General features: G+C 41.4%; 2 protein-coding genes across 3 annotated transcripts in view; one reads left to right on the top strand and one right to left on the bottom strand.

The window, feature by feature from the left end:
- Positions 1 to 4,357, bottom strand: part of DCAF5 (DDB1 and CUL4 associated factor 5) — an 84,476-nt gene extending 80,119 nt beyond the window's left edge. Inside the window, exon 1 of one of the 2 annotated variants that reach the window (XM_033108097.1) lies at positions 3,996 to 4,357. In XM_033108097.1, the coding sequence (XP_032963988.1) occupies positions 3,996 to 4,209 (214 nt within the window). In that variant the 5' untranslated portion in view covers positions 4,210 to 4,357. The remainder of the gene's footprint in view (positions 1 to 3,995) is intronic. The other variant, XM_033108098.1, reaches the window with a different exon arrangement.
- Positions 4,358 to 4,566: 209 nt separating this feature from the next.
- EXD2 (exonuclease 3'-5' domain containing 2) overlaps positions 4,567 to 19,342 on the top strand; it is a 55,476-nt gene continuing 40,700 nt past the window's right edge. The window contains exon 1 of the mRNA XM_033109243.1: positions 4,567 to 4,928. The gene's annotated coding sequence lies outside the window, so the exon portion shown is untranslated. The remainder of the gene's footprint in view (positions 4,929 to 19,342) is intronic.

Genomic DNA, 19,342 nt, shown 5'->3' with positions numbered 1-19,342 from the left:
CAGGTGTCAATCTCTAAAAGTTTCTTGTGAGCTTCAAATTAAACAATAATAATAACAGTTGGAGCAGCAGTAGAAACCAGAGCAACAGTGTGGACTAGGCCCTTGTGCTAAGAACTTTACAAAAGTTATTTCATTCAATAATACCTGTGAGGTATTACTGTCCTTATTATATGGATGAGGAAACAGAGAGGATAACTGACTTGGTTAAAGGTAACCCAGTTAGCAGATAGTTGAGTGGATATTCACCCCCAGGCAGCCAGACTCCAGGGTTCACACTCTTAATCTCTATGTACAACTGTGGATACTTACAGTGATCAATAAAGTCACAGATCCATGTGAAATAGAAATAGGACTAGTTATCCCAGTTATAAATAGAAGGCAGAGTTACAATCCAAATCAGATACACACAGAGCCTACATTCTGATTGGGCTCCCAATCAGATCCCAAGATGTTCATCTTCTTCCCAAAGGGGAAAAAAAAGACTTTTAAGTAAACATATAAAGGACTCCAATCTAGAGAAAAGGAGAAGCATAAGAAGAGAGGAGGCAATGGAAAGATGGAAAAGGTAAACCCAGGATATCCCCTATATATACGTATGTGTACTAACATTAACCTCAATGTTGTTGGGATCGCGTGTAAATAGCATTTCAACATACATTGTTCCTCATCTCTCACAGAACAAACATGCATAAATATTCTAAGAAGAGACTGCAAGCATCAGGTATAAGCTGTTCTTTATATATAATGTTCACTCAAACCCATGTAGTTTACAACAGCCCTTCAGGTAGGTGTTGGTATTCCCATTGCATAGATCAGGAAACATTCAGAAGGCTCAGCAACTTGACTAAGGTCACACATTAAATGACACAGCAGTGATTTTAACCTCGTGTATGCTATACCACACTGCCTTACATGGTATCACAGTAATGCCCTTTTCTGATCAAAGAAAAATACTTCTTAGGTTAAAATGTTTTAATGTTTTAAAATGTCAAAAAAACATTCTGCCACTTGTTGCTATTACAATCTCATTTCCCCAGCAGAGCGTGTTTTCTCCTTCCTAATTTTCTCTGGTTTACTCTTAATATCTGCTGGCCTCATTGTGCCCTGGAAAAGGGACTAGCTGTTACAATGAAAAAGCAATGATGTATCCTTAATTAAGAGCATTTTTTTAAGGCCACAGGCATCATGCAAGTATTATTTTTGCCCTAGGTCTAAGTTAATTCTATCAAATAGTATGTGTCAGTTACAAGAAATGTGAGCCTGCCCAAACAATTAGGAAATGAAAATAGTGAACAAACTATGAACAATCATTTTAATCACCACTTTCTGAAAGCTTTAACCAATCCACATAAGATACAAGAACAACAAAATACATAAAAGTAATTTCATTACCACCCTAGATTCTGGCCTCCCACTGCCACCTTACTGTGAAGCATTAGGGATAGACAGCATTAACCTCAAAATACTTTGTGCTCCTCCCCTCAGGTGTTAACTGCTAAAGAAGGACAATGACAGATAAAATGTAAACATGATACTTTAAATCATTTTAAACATGTAAAGATTATTGAAAGACTCCCCAGAACAAAATTTAATTAGCTTTAACAAGGTAAGCTATATTTATGATTCCCAGAGGGGGCTTCCTTATCTGAAGCAAACAGAAGGAACTTTCTGTTAGCATAAGTTGTACTCATAATGGAAGGTGAATAGCTAAAAAGTCTTTTAACCAAAGCTCTATGTTTGGGAACAAATAAGGAAAGCTAAGTCTATCTAAGCTTACTGGAGGGGTGGGTGGAAAAGCCAGCTGGAAGGACTAGGAACATGGGCAGAAATAGATTAGGAAACAAGAAAAAGTGAGCTAGAGGAAGTGTGAGGGGAAGAAGGAGGAATAAGGGGCACCTAAGGCTGGAACCCAGAAACTACTGATGGAGAGGAGCAACTCAGACCTAGAAAAGTAAGGAAACCAGCGCCTAGACCCAAAAGGTTTGCCAGAGCCTGCCCTGTGGAAAGGACCTCGGCTTCTACAAACTAAAATTAGGATAAAGGAAATAAACTGGCCAAGACTAGAGAAAGTGGGATTCATTTAAGACAGGGGAAGTTCCTGAACAAGGATAACTGGCAAAGAATGGAGGCAACTTTTTTAGCGTTTTTTTAAAAGTGTTGACTTTGAATGGGTGAGTTGTATGGCATGTGAATTATATCTTAATAAATCTGGTATTTATTAAAAATGTGGTAAACTGGGCAATGTATTTATGATTAGTTCAGTCTATAAAGGAGTACACCCCCGAATTCCCTCACCCACTAGGGTGACTTTACTTGTATGGGAAAGAGACAGAATTATGAACACAGAAGCAGTAGGAGTAAAAACTAGGAGCTTTTAAAGAGATCTTTCCCCATTTTGCCTTTGGAATTTTTTGGCGGTGTGGGGGAAGGAAGCTTTTGTTTGGGGTATGCCTTGAAGTGGAATATCAGGTTTCTTCAGGGGATGATCTAGGGCCAAAATCTACCTAATCAAAGAGAAAACGATCTGGGGTGGAAAAGTCAAGTCAGTTGTGGAGAAACCCCAGAAGGTCTATCGTGAAATGATCACACAGGTCTTATCTCTGCTACCCCTAAATTGGACTGCACTCCCCGTGTCACTTCCGAGTGTTACTTGTGAAGAAGACCGATGCTTTGCCATGATCCCAGAAGTTTCTGGCGAGCTGCCTATTGACGTAAATTAGAAAACCATTCGGGGACCGCCTGGGTGAAGCGAAGCGCCACGTCCAGCACTGGGCTCCCCCTTCCTCCCTCTCAATGTAGGCAAAGGGACGAAGGAGGGCAGAAGGCGAGAGGGAACGCCAGATCACCCATCTTCGCCAGCCTCCCCTTAGCCAGGTTTCGGGGAACCGCCCCCAAGCGTACCCCCATCCCCACTCGCCAGCCTCGGGCCCACGACCCCCAAGAGGACGGCGGCGAAGCGAGCACCCCCTTGGGCAGCAGACGCACCTCCCCCCGGGCAGCTGTCGCCGCCCGCCTGGCCCGAGCCTCCCGGGGAGCAATAGGCTATCGATTCAGCTGCCTGTCGCTAGGAGCCCCGGGGAGAGCGAGGCCTACACCGCCCGGCCGGAGCCCCGGCCTCGATTTAGCCATTTGCCCCACACTGGTGGGGGAGCCCGGGGGCAACCAAGCCCAGCTGGGCGAGAGGGAGGAGGCGCGAAGACCACCTTGCAAGGGCAGCCGCGGGGAAGGGGGGTGCGGGAGCCGGGCTCCCGCCAACAAGTCTCCCGGGGTCGCCCACCCGCCAACCCCTGCCACACAAGTTGCGCATTCAAGTTCAGGCCGGGGCCCCTTAGCCTCCAAAGCCCTCTGCACTCCTGAACCATAATAAAAACAAAACGGAAGGAGATGGAGCTGGGCCCTTAAGGGCGCGGAGGGGGGCGGCCAACAGCCACCGCCCGCCAGTCACCTCCCCTCCGCTCACCCAGACAGCCCCCGAGTCGCAGACCCCGACCCTCCGGAGGCCAGCCCTGTCACCGCCCGGCTCCCGACCCCGAGGCCCTTTGCCAGGACGCCGGCGACGGGGGCTCGAGCTCCCCCTTGCCTCAGGCGCGCCTCGGCCTCCTCCCCCCTCCAACCCCAAAAATGCCCCCCGCACCTTTTAAAGTACGCGGAGGAAGAGTTTCCCATCAAACTTTGTCAAGCGGTAACCTCGCCCCCCTCCCGACCCACACTTTCGGGGCAGTCAGCAGGAGAGATCACTTTATACTTGGGATAAAGCGAGTTAAGGACCTGTCAACCATTTTGGGTCCTTTTTTTTTTAGAAGACATCCTCTCCTTCCCCTCCCTCCCTCCCCCTGCAATGGTTTTAATTTGACACCAAACCTTCCCACCGCAGAAGGGGGGTTGAGGAGGAAGGGGGTGGGGACGGAGGGTAGGAGGAGGGTGGCGAGGGAGAGCGAAAGGGGGAGGTTGGAAAGGGGCCGGGAGGCGCGGGGAAGGGAAGGGGGTTGATTTACCTGAGACCAGCCACTGGCCTCCATTGTTGGAGAATTCAATGGCATTGACACAGCCGAAGTGGCCGAGGAGGTCCTTCTTGTAGAGGTTTCTGCAGCCCCGCAGGCGTCTCCTCTGAAAGTCCTGAGTGAGCAGGGGGTCCCCATGCAAGCCCCGCTGGGACAAGAAGCCCACCACTGACCTCATGCTGCCCCCCAGGCCAGCTCTCCTCTTCATCCTGGAACCGCCGCCGCCGCCGCTCGCGCCGCCGCCCCTCCCTCGGCCTCACGCGCGGCTGCCGCGCTCCCCCCACCCAGCCCTCCCCTCGCGCAGCGATCCGGATGGTTCTTTAACCAGCCATGGCAGACGGAGCGAGGTGTGCAGACACTCGGTGGCGTTCGCGGCTTCCTGATGGTCCCCTCCCTCCCTCCCCTTCCCCCTTAGGCTCCTCCCTTCTTTTCTCCGCCTCCTCCAGCAGCTGATCCCCAGCTGCGGCCGGGCTTCCGCGATGCGCGGCCCTTCCGCCCGCCGCGGGCGCTGCGAGAACGCGGGCGGCGGCTGCCCCTCCCCCGCCGCGGGCGGCTGGCCTGGAGACCGCCGGCCGAGACTCGGCTTTTCTGCCGCAGCTCCTCCCAGCGCGAGGTCCGGCTGCACCCCTGAACGCTGCACTCTGTTAAGTTGAATGCGCGTAACAATCAAAGTGGCCACGGGGCTGTGGGCTCGTCTTCCTCCCCCAACGACCGGCGGTCCATCGCCTCTTGGAGGCCCAACGCCGGGACGAGTTCGGCTCCCCGCCCTTTTTTTCCGTGGGGAGAATGCAGCCCGAGGGGGCAAAGAAGTGAGGGAGGACGGCGGGCAGAGGCTCCGGTCGCCTTCCCTCAGTTCGCCTCATCCTGGGGCCGCCCAAGCCCTGTCCAAGGGAAGGGAACACCAGGCGTTAGGACTGGACACTTGGGGTAAGGTTGCCTGGGGATTTTGTTGGTGCACCTCGCCAAATAAATTTTTAACACTGCCCCTCCCCATCCACCCCCCGCCCCATTCAGTGCTGTATTCTTCCATCCGTTCAGTAAAAAGGCTAAATTGTTCCGTCTGGTAGATAATAGAGTAGTATGTGGGAAAAAGAGGGTGGGGTGAGGAATTATTAAGAAATGAGACGAAAATCGCCAAAACCGAGTTGCAAAAACTCAGAGAAGCAGAAAGCCCTTGTGTCCATTAGTTCCAGGTACATTTGCAAGGCACAAGAAGCATTATTCGAAAATAGGAATATATGCTATTTAATTGAGTGCGGTGAGCTTCCCTTCAGGATCTTGAGTTGAGTGTGGGGCTCGAAGGCTGTACAGCTGCTAACCAGCAGCTGGTTCTAGGCCAGAAGTCGCTGCAGGTCAATAGGCTAGGGACCTCAGCCTTGACCCCGGTGAGGTGACTGGCTGGGTGTTAAGTGCTTTGGAATTCTACCAGATACACTAAAAGGCCCCCTTTGCAGTGTATTGTAGTACTTTTCCTAGATCTGTCATTCATCGGTAATAAGTTACTAGAATAGGCAGGTGTCAGTTTTGCCCATTCTATTTCACAGGAATTACATCCTCTACTACAGAGGGCATAGTCAGTGGAGTACACTGCCATAGAAGATGGGCAGAAAGCGGAAGAGGTTCATCCATCAAGAAAAATCCCCTACTTCTACTTTTTGTACAATGACAATGATAAGATTAATTGTACTAATAAATAAGCAAGTAAATGTTTAATTTAAAAGTCAACATTATCACAAATATTGTTGAAGTTAACAAATTCACTAGACTCCAGAAACTATGGTTTAAATGGAATATTGTTTCCCTAAATAGGAAGACATATAGTGCTTTTTTAAAAAGGATTTTATTCTCAGGATGCTTCATGGTGTTCATTCATTATAATAACTCCATAAAGATGAGTAGTACTATACCAGCTTGATTCGAGATTTATAACACCCAACATCGTTTCTTCACAGCAATATCATAATATGTAATTAATCATTTATTTTTCTGATTATATCAGTGTCCCCCACTCTGTTGTAAGCTGTCTGAGAATAGGGACCATGTCTGTTCTGCTCATGGATATATGTTCAGAGCCAGCGCATGCTGGAACTTAGTGGCCACTGAGTACATGAATGAACTTAAGGAGTGGGAAGGAATTTGGAGAGGAAGGCAATGACTTCAGTTGTGGATGTATTGAGTTTGAAGTATCTGTGCTTCATTCCAGTGGAGACAACTTCAAGGCCAGTTTCCGATCTCACTGTTTTTTTGCTTGATGTCCTCAATCCACACATTAAAAAATGGAGCCCTCTGGCTCCTTTCAATTAACAGGGCATCCTATATCCCTACCTTATTTGCATGGACGGGGGGAGATGGGCATAGTAATGGTGTGGTTGAAGTGACCTTTAATGTGTCAATATATGACACACCTTCCTCTCCCCTCTTAAGCACATACCTCTTCTCCGTAACTTGAAAGGAGACTTGCTTTTCCCCAATCTCTGGAATAACTGCCCCATTTACCTCTCCCTAAAAATAGACCAGTATCTGGTCACATGCCAGCCAGCCCAATTCTAAGATTTTGCTGGAAAGTTCCTTAACTTGCACTGACCAGCCAGGACAGAAACGTACGACCACTCAGTCTGCTTATATCTTACAGCTAGTTTGGGCAGCTTTTTGTAATGAGGGTGCACAAAACCTCTCTCTTTTTATTTCCATAATTAGGTTGCCAGATAAAAATACAAGATGCCCAGTTCAATATGAATTTTAGATTCATATTGAACTGGGCATTTTATGTGAAATTTGTATTGAACTAGCATCCTGTATTTTTATTTGTTAAATCTGGCAATCCTACCTATAATATAACCCAACTTAAGGAGATCAAGCCCCAGGGTATCTATTTGCTCTTATTAAGAATTTAATATACTCCCTTAGGTCATTTATTGCAAACTAATAATATTGTATATAACTATATAACACAAACATTTAATCAACTTCAATGACCATATATATGTGCATGGCCTTTCAGATACAGGCATTTATACTAAAAAGGCCAGTGTACTTAGCTTAAAAATAGCAAATGGAATTGGACTCCTGAGTAATCTCTTCACTGCATAGAATACGTGGAGGAAGAGGGAGAAGAGTGAAAAATTCCTATTTTTCTTACCTAGGCCCAGAAACATCTGTATATTAACATTTATACTCTGGAAAGCTTGTAACACTGTTTTGAAAATTCATTTTGGACAAAACCAAGATACGGAAATTACTTAACATGGGAACCCTTACTTAATTGCTCCACCAAGGGTTGCATACTGGTCAGATGTAGCGTTCCCAGAAATTCATTTACTCTTCAACTTCTATTTTGCTTGCCCCTGATATCACTGGAGAAGGAGTAAAGAATCTTTAAAAACCGACTAGATGCTAAGGAAATGCTCAAACATGAGAAATTGTTTGTTTAAAAAAAAAAACCCTAAGAAAATAATAAGTCCCTTCTCAAACATTTCCCAAATTTTAGCATATTAAGAGCTACATACGGATATGAACATGCTCAGACATTTCATTTTTCACTTAAAAATACTTTCAACTTTGAAATAAACTGCTACTCATAGATAAGATGTATTAATTTAAACAAATAATACATATTATCTACATATAATTTAACTGTAACATCATTTGAATTTTAAAGGATGAGTTATTTATTGGTCATTTCAAATGGATAGCAGTCAATCTTAATTTGGGGGAAAAACTGATCTATTGAAATAGAGATTTCTCTAACAAGATCTATAGGACATATGTCCTTTCATTTTTTATAATAATTTTATCAGATATAATTGACGTATCCTAACATTCATCTGTGGAAAGTCACAGTTCAGTGCAACAGTCACCACTATCTAATCCCAAAACACTTTCATCACCCCAAAGAGAAACCCCATTTACATTAGCAGTCACTCGCCATTCCTCCTTCCTTTTAGTCCCTGACAATCACTTATCCACTTACTGTCTCTATAGATTTGCCTGTTCTGGATATTTTCATACTGGAATCATACAATACATGGTCCTGTGTCTGGCTTCTTTCATTTAGCATAATGTGTGCAAGATTCATTCTTGTTGTAGCATGTATCAATACTCCATTTTTTCCAGACCAAATTATATTCCATTGTATGGATATACCACATTTTGTTTATTTATTCATCAGTTGATGGACATTTGGACTGTTTCCAGTTTTTGGCTAGTGTGAATAATGCTGCTATGAATATTTGTATACAAGTTTTTGTTTGGACATATGTTTTCATTTCTTTTGGGTATGTAAATACCTAGCATGTTTCCCTGAAAATAAGACTGGGTCTTTTATTAATTTTTGCTCCAAAAGATGCATTAAGGGCTTATTATGTTCAGGGGATGTCATCCTGAAAAACCATGGTAGGGCTTATTTTCCAGTTAAGTCATATTTTCAGGGAAACATGGTAATAGTGGAATTGCTGGATTATACGATAACTCTGTTTAACTTTGTGAGGAACTTCCAGCTGTTTTGCCAAGCAGCTGACCATTTTACATTATTACCAGCAATGTAATTTTTCCATATTCTCACCGATCCCTATTATTGTCCGTCCTTTTTCTTATAACCATACAAGTGGGTGAATGGTTTCTCATTATGGTTTTGATTTGCAATTTCCTGATGGCTTATTGATGTTGAGCATATTTCCATGTTCTTATTGCCTATTTGTATATTTTCTTTGGAGAAATGTCTATTCAGATCCATTTCATCTTAAGGTGTTTTCTAATTTTCCTTGTGAAGTCTTCCATGAACAATTGGTTATTTAAGAGTGTATTGTTTAATTCCCACATATTTTTGAAGTCCCCAAATTTCCTTCTGTTGTTGATTTCTAATTCATTTTTTTTAAAGGGAGCATTTTTCTCAGGTCTTGAAGTGAATACCCAGGCTGTGAAGCAATTGAGTTCAGTAATTATATCAAATTCAGAATATTATATTCAGAATTTTCAAATCACATTCCAACTTACTTTCCAGACATGTGGTTCGTTTGCCATGCATAATTCTTCATGATGAGTGAAGAACTCTAATTTGAAATAATCTTCATGGAGTGGAAGTGGACAGAAATTCTCAATGGCCAGGATTATTCATTTGATACGAGGTGTGATTAAACAATACAGTGAATGTTTTTAAAAAATTTATTACAGTAAAAGACACGTTGCCATTAATCTCCCTCAAAATATTCCTTTTTGCTTCGAACACACTTATCCTATCGTTCTTGCCACTTTCTGAAGCAGTTCTAGAAGTCTTCTTTCTTGAGTGTCTTTAGTTGTGCTGTCATGGCTGCCCCGATGTCCTGAATCATTTTGACTTTGAGGAAGAGCCAGAAGTCACATGGTGCCAGATCTGGTGAATAAGGTGGATGAGGACACGCCGTCATGTTTTTATTTGACAGAAATTGCCATATACCAGAAGCGATGTGTGACACAGAGTATAGTCATGATGGAGGATGATTTACTGCACACTTTAAAACACATCTCTCAACCATAGGTCAACTGCACCAAACAAGTTGAAACTTGTCACACACTGTTACTAAGGTTAGAAGCGACACTTCCCATATTGAAGATCCCTGCCTTTCCTTTGGATGGCCCTCGGCAGCAGCATTCACTGTATTTTGTGATCACAACAGAAAGGCTCCATGTCACACACAGCTTCTAGTACGGCAATTTCTGTCAAATAAAAACATTACAGTGTGTCCTCATCCATGGTATTCACCGGATCTAGCAGCATGCGACTCCTGGCTCTTCCCCAAAGTCAAAAGGACCATGAAAGGTAAACGTTTTGAATCGATTCAGGACATCGAGGCAGCCACAACAGTGCAACTACTAAAGACACTCATGGAAGAGGACTTCCAGAACTGCTTCAGAAAGTGGCAAGAACGATGGGGTAAGTGTGTTCGGAGCAAGAGGGAGTATTTTCAGGGGGATTAATGGCAGTGTGTGTTTTACTGTAATCATTTTTTTTATTCAAACATTCACTGTATTGTTTGATGACACCTGGTACAATAGCTTTCAAAAAGCAGTTTTCTCACTCATTACACTGTTAACTTTATCTTGAAGAAACAGTTTTAAAACACTGTTTTCTGGTATCTATAAAGTAGCATACTACTGACAGCCACCTTAGTATCATTATTGAAAAAGGCAGCAAAGTTCAAATGCTTGTCTTTTTGTAAAAGTACAAGTTATTTATAGGTTCTGACAACTATTTTAATACTGACAGGAAACGCCTAGCAAATCTCTGAGTGAAGCCAAAAATCTCTGTCATCGATCCCCATTTCGTCATAGGCCACTGTATTATAAAGATTGTGCTTCATAAATTTCTTGTTTCTACAAAAATGAACACGTTGATGTCATCCCTTAAGCACAAAAAATATAATATGAGCAAGCACCATTACAATCCACACGCGGAATTCCTGTCTCCCTCAAGATACCAAAATGACTCCTAACCAGCTGGCGTCCAGACCAAATAAGGACTCCGGTGTCCATTTGTTTAATTTGTTTAGATTTAAAAAATAGAAATCTAACATTTTCTTTTAACATCCCAATGGACCATCACGCACACCCTGGATGTGCCCGTCCTACTCCACTGTGGGGACTGGTACTTAGAGGAGGCCTTAGCTTGGGGCCATTTCCACTTCATTGCTGAGGAACGCGAGGCCTTGACAGGTGCAGTACATTGGGTTAGATAGCGCTTCCCAGAATGGCTCCATCATTCATCAGCCTGTGCAGTCTTGTGCAAATTATATAAGCTCTGTGATTCTGTTTCTACAGTTGTAAAATGGAATAATATATTAAAGTGGAGATAATAATACCTATAGGACTGATGTGAGGATTAAATAAAATAATTTTGTTAACATAACCGTGATACCATTCCTAAACCCTCACACATTGAGCACAGTCCGCAAACCCTTGCCTCTAGCTTCCCCATCTGCTTCCCTAAGATCATGAAGTCCAGCAGTTAAGAACTCCCTCAAATTCAGGTCTCCCCATGCAAAACTCTTGTCCAAGGACAGTGTTTTCACTGTGCTCTGGAACCAGCTCATGTTATCTCCTCATGGACGTTGTTCCACCAATTACCCTCTCTTCCTCCTATATATTAATCCACTCCAATGCTACTGGCCTTTTCTCCTAAATTGGCAAGCAGGTTCAAGTGTGTCCCAACATTGAAAAAAAATTTTTTTTAACTTAGGTAATAAGTTAAAATCCATATTTATACTCTCCCCTAATTTCTGAGAGGAAAACATAAATAACAATTTGTTTAGTATTTATAGATCTACCTCATTATCTTAAACTCCTGCATAACATAGTGTTGCATAGTCAAGAAATATTTTTTGAGTGTCTACATTTTCCTATGCACTGAGGACACAGCAGTGAACAAGCTGGATAATATTCCATGCCCTTAAGGAGCTTACCTTCCGAAGGGAGTGGGGCACAGAAAGTCAATAAGGTAAACAAGTAAAATATACAATAAATTAGATGGCGATAAGTGTATTGAGGTTTAAATAGGGTGGTCAGAGAAAGCATCACCAAAAACAGTGACATTTAAATAAAGATTAAAAGGAGGCGAAGGAGAAGCCTTCATAGATATCTAGGGGAAGGTCATTCCAAGCAGGAAATAGCAAGTGCAAATGCCCTGAGTCAGGAGAATGCTTGCCACTGAGTTATAGGTACCGTATCCATATATGGGCCATGTTAGTTACTTCTCATATGCAGTCAAGATCCTTTGTGAATATGTTGAAACCAAAAGATTAAATCATAAAATTAACCAATGCCAGCAATCCTTATATGAAATAACAAGGGGAGTCAGGAGAGAGATTCTTTTGATGTACATACATAAAAGCTAGAAGAAAATATGCATAGCTGTTACTGTGCTCATTTCTGTAAGTGGTCACCAGATCATAGTTGACATTTATAACTTGTCTTCCACTACCCATTCATTATTTCCTTTGCCCTCTGCTAGAATCGCTTTTTCTGGTCTGGGTTCTTTGCTTGGTGGGGTGAACCAAATTTTCATTCCTGTAGGATCTAAATCCCCTTCAGGGTCCTGCTTTTTTCTGGTTGCTTTAATTTTCCACTAATCTTTTCTATTCGATATAGAAGTGCTCAGAGGCTTTCCAGAGAATCTCTTGGCTTCCAGAGAAACTCTTGGATACCTGTCCCTGTTGTGTAAGAGACTCAATTCTCCCTTGGTAATTAGGGTCAATCACCTCACCCAGTTGAATATTCCTTTCTGTGGCATAAGGAGCCCAAAATGACTAAGTGGCATCTCAACTTCCCATTCAATAGAAATATTGTTATGTTTCATTACAAAAATGTTATGAAACATTTTTCTGTAGAACTAAGACCTCCAAACCATCAGAACTCAAAGTTGCAGGGATGGGAAGTAAAAATTCTTGAAGTGCATTATTAGGTGTAAGAAAGAGAAAAGCCACTTCCATTTCCAACCCGATTCATGGATCGATTTATTCTGGCTGTAGAAGAAACAGCACTATATATTGAAGAAAATATTGAAATTTGTAAGACAATCTCAATCTTTCAAGATGCTATCTCCTCACTGACGATGGCATTGGAACCAAGCCATCAGTAGACTAGTCCAGCATTCCATCAGGCCAGCTGCTTCTGAATAATGAGTTACATGGAAACATCAATGAATTCCACAGAGATGAGCCCATTGCCACACTTCTTTTACAGTGAAACACGTTTCTTGATTACAAGCAATACTGTATGGAACAACATTACAGTAGATAAGTCCATGGATGGTGGTGCTGGCAGAAGCACCATATGAGCAGGGAAGAGAAATCCATACCCATGATACATGTCTACTCCACTAAGGACAAAGAGCTATTACCTATGCAATATAAGGGGTCCAGTGTAAAGCAACTTGCTACCAATTGGCTGACTGCTTCCCCCAGGGAATGTCATTTTGAGGGTCCAGTCTAAGTCTTTATTATAGGTGTGTTAGGTTCACTGAGGGACTTACTTACCCAGGTCAGACTTATTGAAGGGATATTAATATTGAGTCTGCATAGTTTTCATCCCTGCAAGATGGCCACATTGTACTTGAGCTCATTGAGCAAACACTGTTGTGTCTGGATTCAAGAGGTGAAGGTGACATTCATACTACATGTCATCTTGTCAACCTAACTGAGAACCTCCTCTGCTGTGGATGCCCTTTTGTGAGCATTTTTATTGGAATGTCACATATGACATTCTGCCCATTTGAGAGGTCCATCCACATGTCTCTTCCCCATCCCTTCTTTATTTTTATCTTCCAATGCCACTATTCTTTCCAAGTCCTAACCATACAATGAAACTGTTAGCAACTGCCCGTTAATCAGCGTTGATCTATGCTTCTGGCTATTTCTCAGTCCAGATAAAGTGGACAACCAAATGCATTTCTTGAAGATTTACCCACTGAGAGGATTTTGCTTCACCACTGTCTTTGAAGGACACTCCCGTTGGAGGCTATGATGCTACAGCAATGTTTTCTGTTTGGTGCAGAATCATCTGTAAAGCAGGCAGGATATAGGTGAATTACACTGGTTCATTTTCAAATGTTAAGCCGACTTTCAATTCCTGAGATAATTTTTGTCTTCTCTTTTTTTCTTGATCAATCTGGCTAGAGGCTTGTGGATTTTATTGATCAATTTAAAGAAATAGCTCTTATTTTTCATTGATTATTGCTATTTTTGCCCATTTCCTATTTTGTTGATTTCTGCTCCTATCTTGATTATTTCCTTTTATTTTCCTTAGGCTTATTTGTGCTTGTTTTTCGAATTTTAGTTCTTCTTTCCTATTATAAATGTTTTTAAAGCTATAAATTTTCCTCTAAGCATTGCTCTATGTGTATACCACAAATATCAAAATGCTTTGTTTTCATTATGATTCATTAAAAAAATTTTTTCTTGACTTTTTGACTTGTGGATTATTTAAAAGTGTGTAGGTTGATTTCCAGATATTTTGAGTTTTCTTAGAATCTTATTGTTATTTATAATTTAATTCCATTGTCAGAGATGTTTAAAAATTTGTCAATATTTGTTTTATGGCTTAACATGTATGGTCTATCCTGATGTTCATACCATTTGCACTTGAAAAGCATGCAGTTGTTGGGCAGAGAGTTCTATAAATATCAATTAGGACAAAGGAGTTAGTATATTATTGTTCAGTTCTTATGTGTCTTTGATGATTTGCTACCTGTTTGGACTATTGTTTGCCTAGAGAGGGATGTTAAAATCTCCAATTATGATAGTGGAATTGTCCATTTCCCTTTTAGTTCTGTAATTTTGCCTTATATATTTATTTGGAAGCTTTATTATTAGGTATATGCACATTTATGATTGTTATGTCTTCTGATATATTTACCCTTTTATTATTATAAAATGCCCCTTTTTATCTCCTGTAGTGCATTTTATCTTGAAATCTGCTTTATCTGATATTAATACAGGCACTTTACTTTCTTAGGCTTACTGTTTGCATATCTTTCTCTATTTACTTTCAAACTATCTGTGTCTTTATATTTTATTTATTTAAAGTTTGTATTTGATAGGTAGTAAGTGCTGCTAAATATCTTACAATGCACAGGACATCTCACAACAAAGAATTACCCACCGCCCAACATGGTGAGAAACCCTGATCTACAGGTTACAATGTGTGGTTGGAGTGAAACTTGAGGAAAATAGATATCCTTCAGGTCATTTTATTTTTACAGGGCTTTTAAGCAAGGGATAGAGGGCTTTTTCCACTGATATTGATGGTTTCGAGAGATTTGGGCATTCTAGAATCTTAACTTTGTTTCAGTGAACCCACATGTCCCCATTCCAAGTTTCAGGGTCACACCCTTCCCAATTAATGCCCTATATTTCACTGGAGAGTTTGGCAAGGTGATGAAATCAACTTACATTGTAATTCTGAAACATGCACTATTAAATTTTGTGTTTGATTTTCAGCAAGATTAGTCTGCAGATACACAAAAGAAGGGATTCTCACAGAAGCTTTTGTTCTCTGCGACTTGAACTGAATGTTTAATGACTGAAACTTCCCATTTCTTTATGTAAGTTTTTCAGTGAATTCAAATGCAGCCATTCCCAACCTACAATTATGATAGTCACCGGTACTGTCAAACGTGGCTCCAAAGCACTCGCTTTAGTGAGCACTTCAACACAAATGACGAAAGGTGATAAGCTGACCACTTATGATGCCCCGACCTCCCACTTCCCATTGGCAAGTTGCTCAACATTGAATTAGAGTTTAAGGCTATGACCACATCAACCCAAAACCCTATACCTGAGAGTCTGTTTCCTAGAAACACTCTTAGGACCATTTCTGTATTAATCAGGATTCAATAAAGAAACAGAAAGGATAGCAGTTTCCTTAACTGAGAAAATTAATATAAAGAGTTAGTGGAGCTATGACAGGTACTGGAGAATTGAAAAGGGAAAGTGGAACAAAGAAGTAGAAACTGAAAGTGGATGGGGAAGTGAAGGGTCAAGGTTGGGATTATTGGGACCACACGCTTGGCTTGGCGGGGTCCTAGAGAGCGGGAAGCCTGACCTAGAGGAGGAATGCTGCTGACTAGCTCAGAGGGGGCCCTGCAGTGTTAGGACTCTGACCTTTCAGGAGGGTTGCTGGCTGGCTGGGACTGATGTCTCTGAGGAATGTGATGAGACTCATTCTGGGAATATGTAAAGAAGTCCAAAGCTGGAACCAACTGCTGCTGCTGGCATGAAGAACTGTTGCCTGGGTGACACTGATAGAAACAGGAAGCAAACAGGAAAGAGCAAGTCCCTCTCCCTCCTTTCTGCCTCTGATCTCTCACTATTTGCAGATCCTAACAAAGAACCAGCCTTGTAAAGGAAACCTGGGAATTGCAGAGACCCAGCCTCAGCACTACAAAACAGAGTATATAGATAGGAGGCTTTGAAACTGAGGAACAATATCTTCATAACCAGCTGAGTTAGTCATTGTTCAGAGTACATCCAAAAGGATGAGGGAGAGGCAGGAGTCTAGGGCATTTCAAAGGTTTCTAGAATTGGTAACTAAATTAATAGTGGAGAAAGAAGTAGAATATATATGGAATGGGGAGTAGAGAGGAGCGAGTTTGTAGCATGTGAAAAGATCTGTTGGGGTTGATAAATTCAATTTGAGAAGCCTGGAGTCTAATATACTATAATTCAAAGCTAAGTCTCTGGACTAGCCAGTCTGCAATTTAAAAAAATTGTGGCAAATACACATAACATAAAATTTATCATTTTAATTATTTTCTCAATTGTGGTAAAATATATATGTATAACTTAAAATGTACCATTTTAACCATTTTTAAGTGTACAGTCTGTAGCATTAAGTACATTCAGATTGTTTTGCAACTATCTGTCTCTAGAACTGTTCTATCCTCCCAAACTGAACTGCACCATTGAACAATAGTTCCCCATCCCTCCCTTCCACCAGCCCCAGGCCCCATGATTCTAGTACAGTCTTTATGAATTGGACTTCTCTAGCTAACTCATATAAGTGGAATCATACATTATTTGTCCTTTTGTGTCTGGCTTATTTCACTCAGTATAAATCTTCAAGGTTCATCCATGTTGTGCATGTATTATCATTTCATTCCTTTGTAAGGATGAATAATATTCCATCTTAGGTACAGGCCACATTTTGTGCAAACTGTTTTTGTCAGCCCTCAACAAAAGAAAAGCTTGTGCCAGAACATAAAGAATCTGTGTCAGCAAGCACCAAGTTTTGATTCCTTTGACATTTTTATAGGAAGATTTTTTTCAACGAAGGAAGCAGAATGTGGATTTACATTCTTAGAGCAAGATCCTTTTCTCCTCTCAGCCCAGAACTTCGAGTAGCATTGGTATAGTTGGTATTTAGAGACACTGCTTTGGACTAGATATTTGGGAATCAAAAGCCTGTAAAAGAAAAAAATCCAAACTAGGAATGGGATGCAATCTTTCTGCATGATGTAATTTACAGCTCTGAAGAAATTAGAATTTCTGATAAAAAGCCTATACAAAATTCTAAAAAACTAATGGGATTAAAACTTCTGAGAAACCAGTTATTCACCCACTCCCCTTTTAGTTAAGAGTGTAGTGACTTTTACTAAATATTCTTTCCTTATTTGTATCTAATCTAAAAGGATTGCCTAACCAATCTCTTTTCCTCCCAAATATCCCCACCAAAAGTAATTTTTGAACTGGACTTCTTAAAGAATGATAGTTTTAAAAACAAGGAAAATCATGACTCAGATGCAGATACGAAATGAATACATGTCAAACATTTAATTCAACTCATTAATTAATGAGGGAAGTGCAAAAGACATTCCAATCAGTTCAAAGGAAAATCCAAAGACTAGACAAATGTCTAAGTCTATCAGAAATGTTAAAATCGACATTCTTAACAGATGCAAAGCTGGCTTATGGGGAAGGGGTGGGGAGGCATGCCAATAGAAACTTTACCTGATATAATTTATTTGCACATTGAAAGACAATAATTAAAATATTTGCATTAGTATCATTTTTCTACAAACTAGCTTGTATTTCTTCAGCCTTATAAAACAGTTCAAAGACAATAAAAGGCATAAACCCCATAGACTCTGAAAAGAGGGAAGGGTATGTTTAAAACAATGCATCGCTTTCCATTTCCGGATCACACTTTCTCCTATATTCTACAATAGGCCTTCTTCCTTGTTGCAAGATAGTAACAAAATGTTGATATATGCTCATAACAGAATTATCTGAACATTTTTCTTTAACATTTAGCTTCTAACATTGGTTGCTGATGTGAAAGAGTAAGGCAGGAGTCTCAAAAGTAAATAATTTTCACTGAATCCTCATGTTTGTAGTCTGGTATCCCTATCCTTAACTGACAAGGTATCCTCTACTCTACCCTTTCCAGGGAATCGATCTTAAGCCGCCTGCAAGGGCCAGGAGGAACTGGGGAGGAAATCTGGTGGTCTAACTGCTTCTGAAATAGACTTTTAATCAATTACTCTGCGTTTAGTCCCAAATTTACTCCTGCTTCTTGAAGTACATGGTTCTGCCCATTCTTGAGCCTTTTGGTGGTGTTCTGGGACCTTTCAGGCTTGGGAGGACTGTCCTTTGATAGATGATGAGTCTGCTAAGTCAGTTCCCACTATCTTGCTTTGTAGCTTCCAAAGTGTGAGTGATTTTTATCTCCTCTTCTGTTTTCTGAGAGACAGAAAATGGCCAGACCTTATGTGACAGTAGAACTCTGACTCATGACCTCTGCAGCAACCAGCTTGGGAAGCCAAACCACAACCTCTAAGACAATCAGTCCAGAACAGTCTGACCTTGTTAATAAATCAGTTTCCTTATATTTTGCTCCCACTTTTAACACAGGACCAATCAGAGAAAGCCAATCAAATCACATAAGAAGCCTGGCTTCTAGTTAGCCCATCTCTGGTTTCCCCACTGCAGTGACCTCCAATCACAGCATACCTAAGACCTTACCCCCCCCACCCCCCCACCCCCATAAAGCTTTTCCACTGTTCTGTCTGAGTCCTTTGAGTCTTTGCCAAACACCAGTGATGGTGGGTGACTCCCTACTATAGCAAGAATAAATAGCTTGTTTCTTCTCATTTGGGTGGTCTTTTTTCTGTATCTTTTTTACATTGAACTTTTGTGTTCTTCCCATGTTTTTAGAGGAATTTCAGGAGGAAGTGGAGTTACATGTGCTTCGGTTCATCATCTTTAACTGGTAGTCTCTTCCTGTGCTCTTTTCTCTGTGACTTAGATATCAACAATCCACCCTTTCCCCTCTAGCTCTAGAAAGCCTAGAAATAACCTTTTGTCTTTTCCTCTAGCAAACCTCTATGCAAAATTTAACACCTATTCATATTCTTCCAAAGAATTTATTAGAAAAGTACTAGAGAATGATATAGAATTTGCTGAACTTTACCTAATAGATGAGGTTACATAACACACATAACCCACAGCAAAGAACTTCAACTCAACTCCCCAAACACTTCAAACATGTCTTTCTCCGCCAAAGTGTCTTCTCTGAGACGACTTTCTCTTTCTCCCAGGAAGTTTGGAACTTTGCTGACTCCTCTACCTCTGATTGATTCCCCTAAATCTTTTAAATCCTTACCCCTTTACCCCACAAAGCAATTCAGCTGAGCCCCCAATCACACCACTCACTGCAGAACAAAAGGAATGCTGATTCACCAGCCTTCCAACCCTTATTGTTAGGTAAACTTGTCCCATTGGGGATGTGTGAGTCTCACCCTCATTCTAAGGAGCCTAAATGAATTTCTTCTAAATGAATACAGACATCTGTTCCTAAGATGTAGTCTCATTCCA

Source organism: Rhinolophus ferrumequinum, chromosome 6 (assembly GCF_004115265.2).
Source record: "Rhinolophus ferrumequinum isolate MPI-CBG mRhiFer1 chromosome 6, mRhiFer1_v1.p, whole genome shotgun sequence".
NCBI lineage: Eukaryota > Metazoa > Chordata > Mammalia > Chiroptera > Rhinolophidae > Rhinolophus > Rhinolophus ferrumequinum.
Note: the sequence above shows the minus strand (reverse complement) of the source record. Positions and strands in the feature narration are given on the sequence as shown.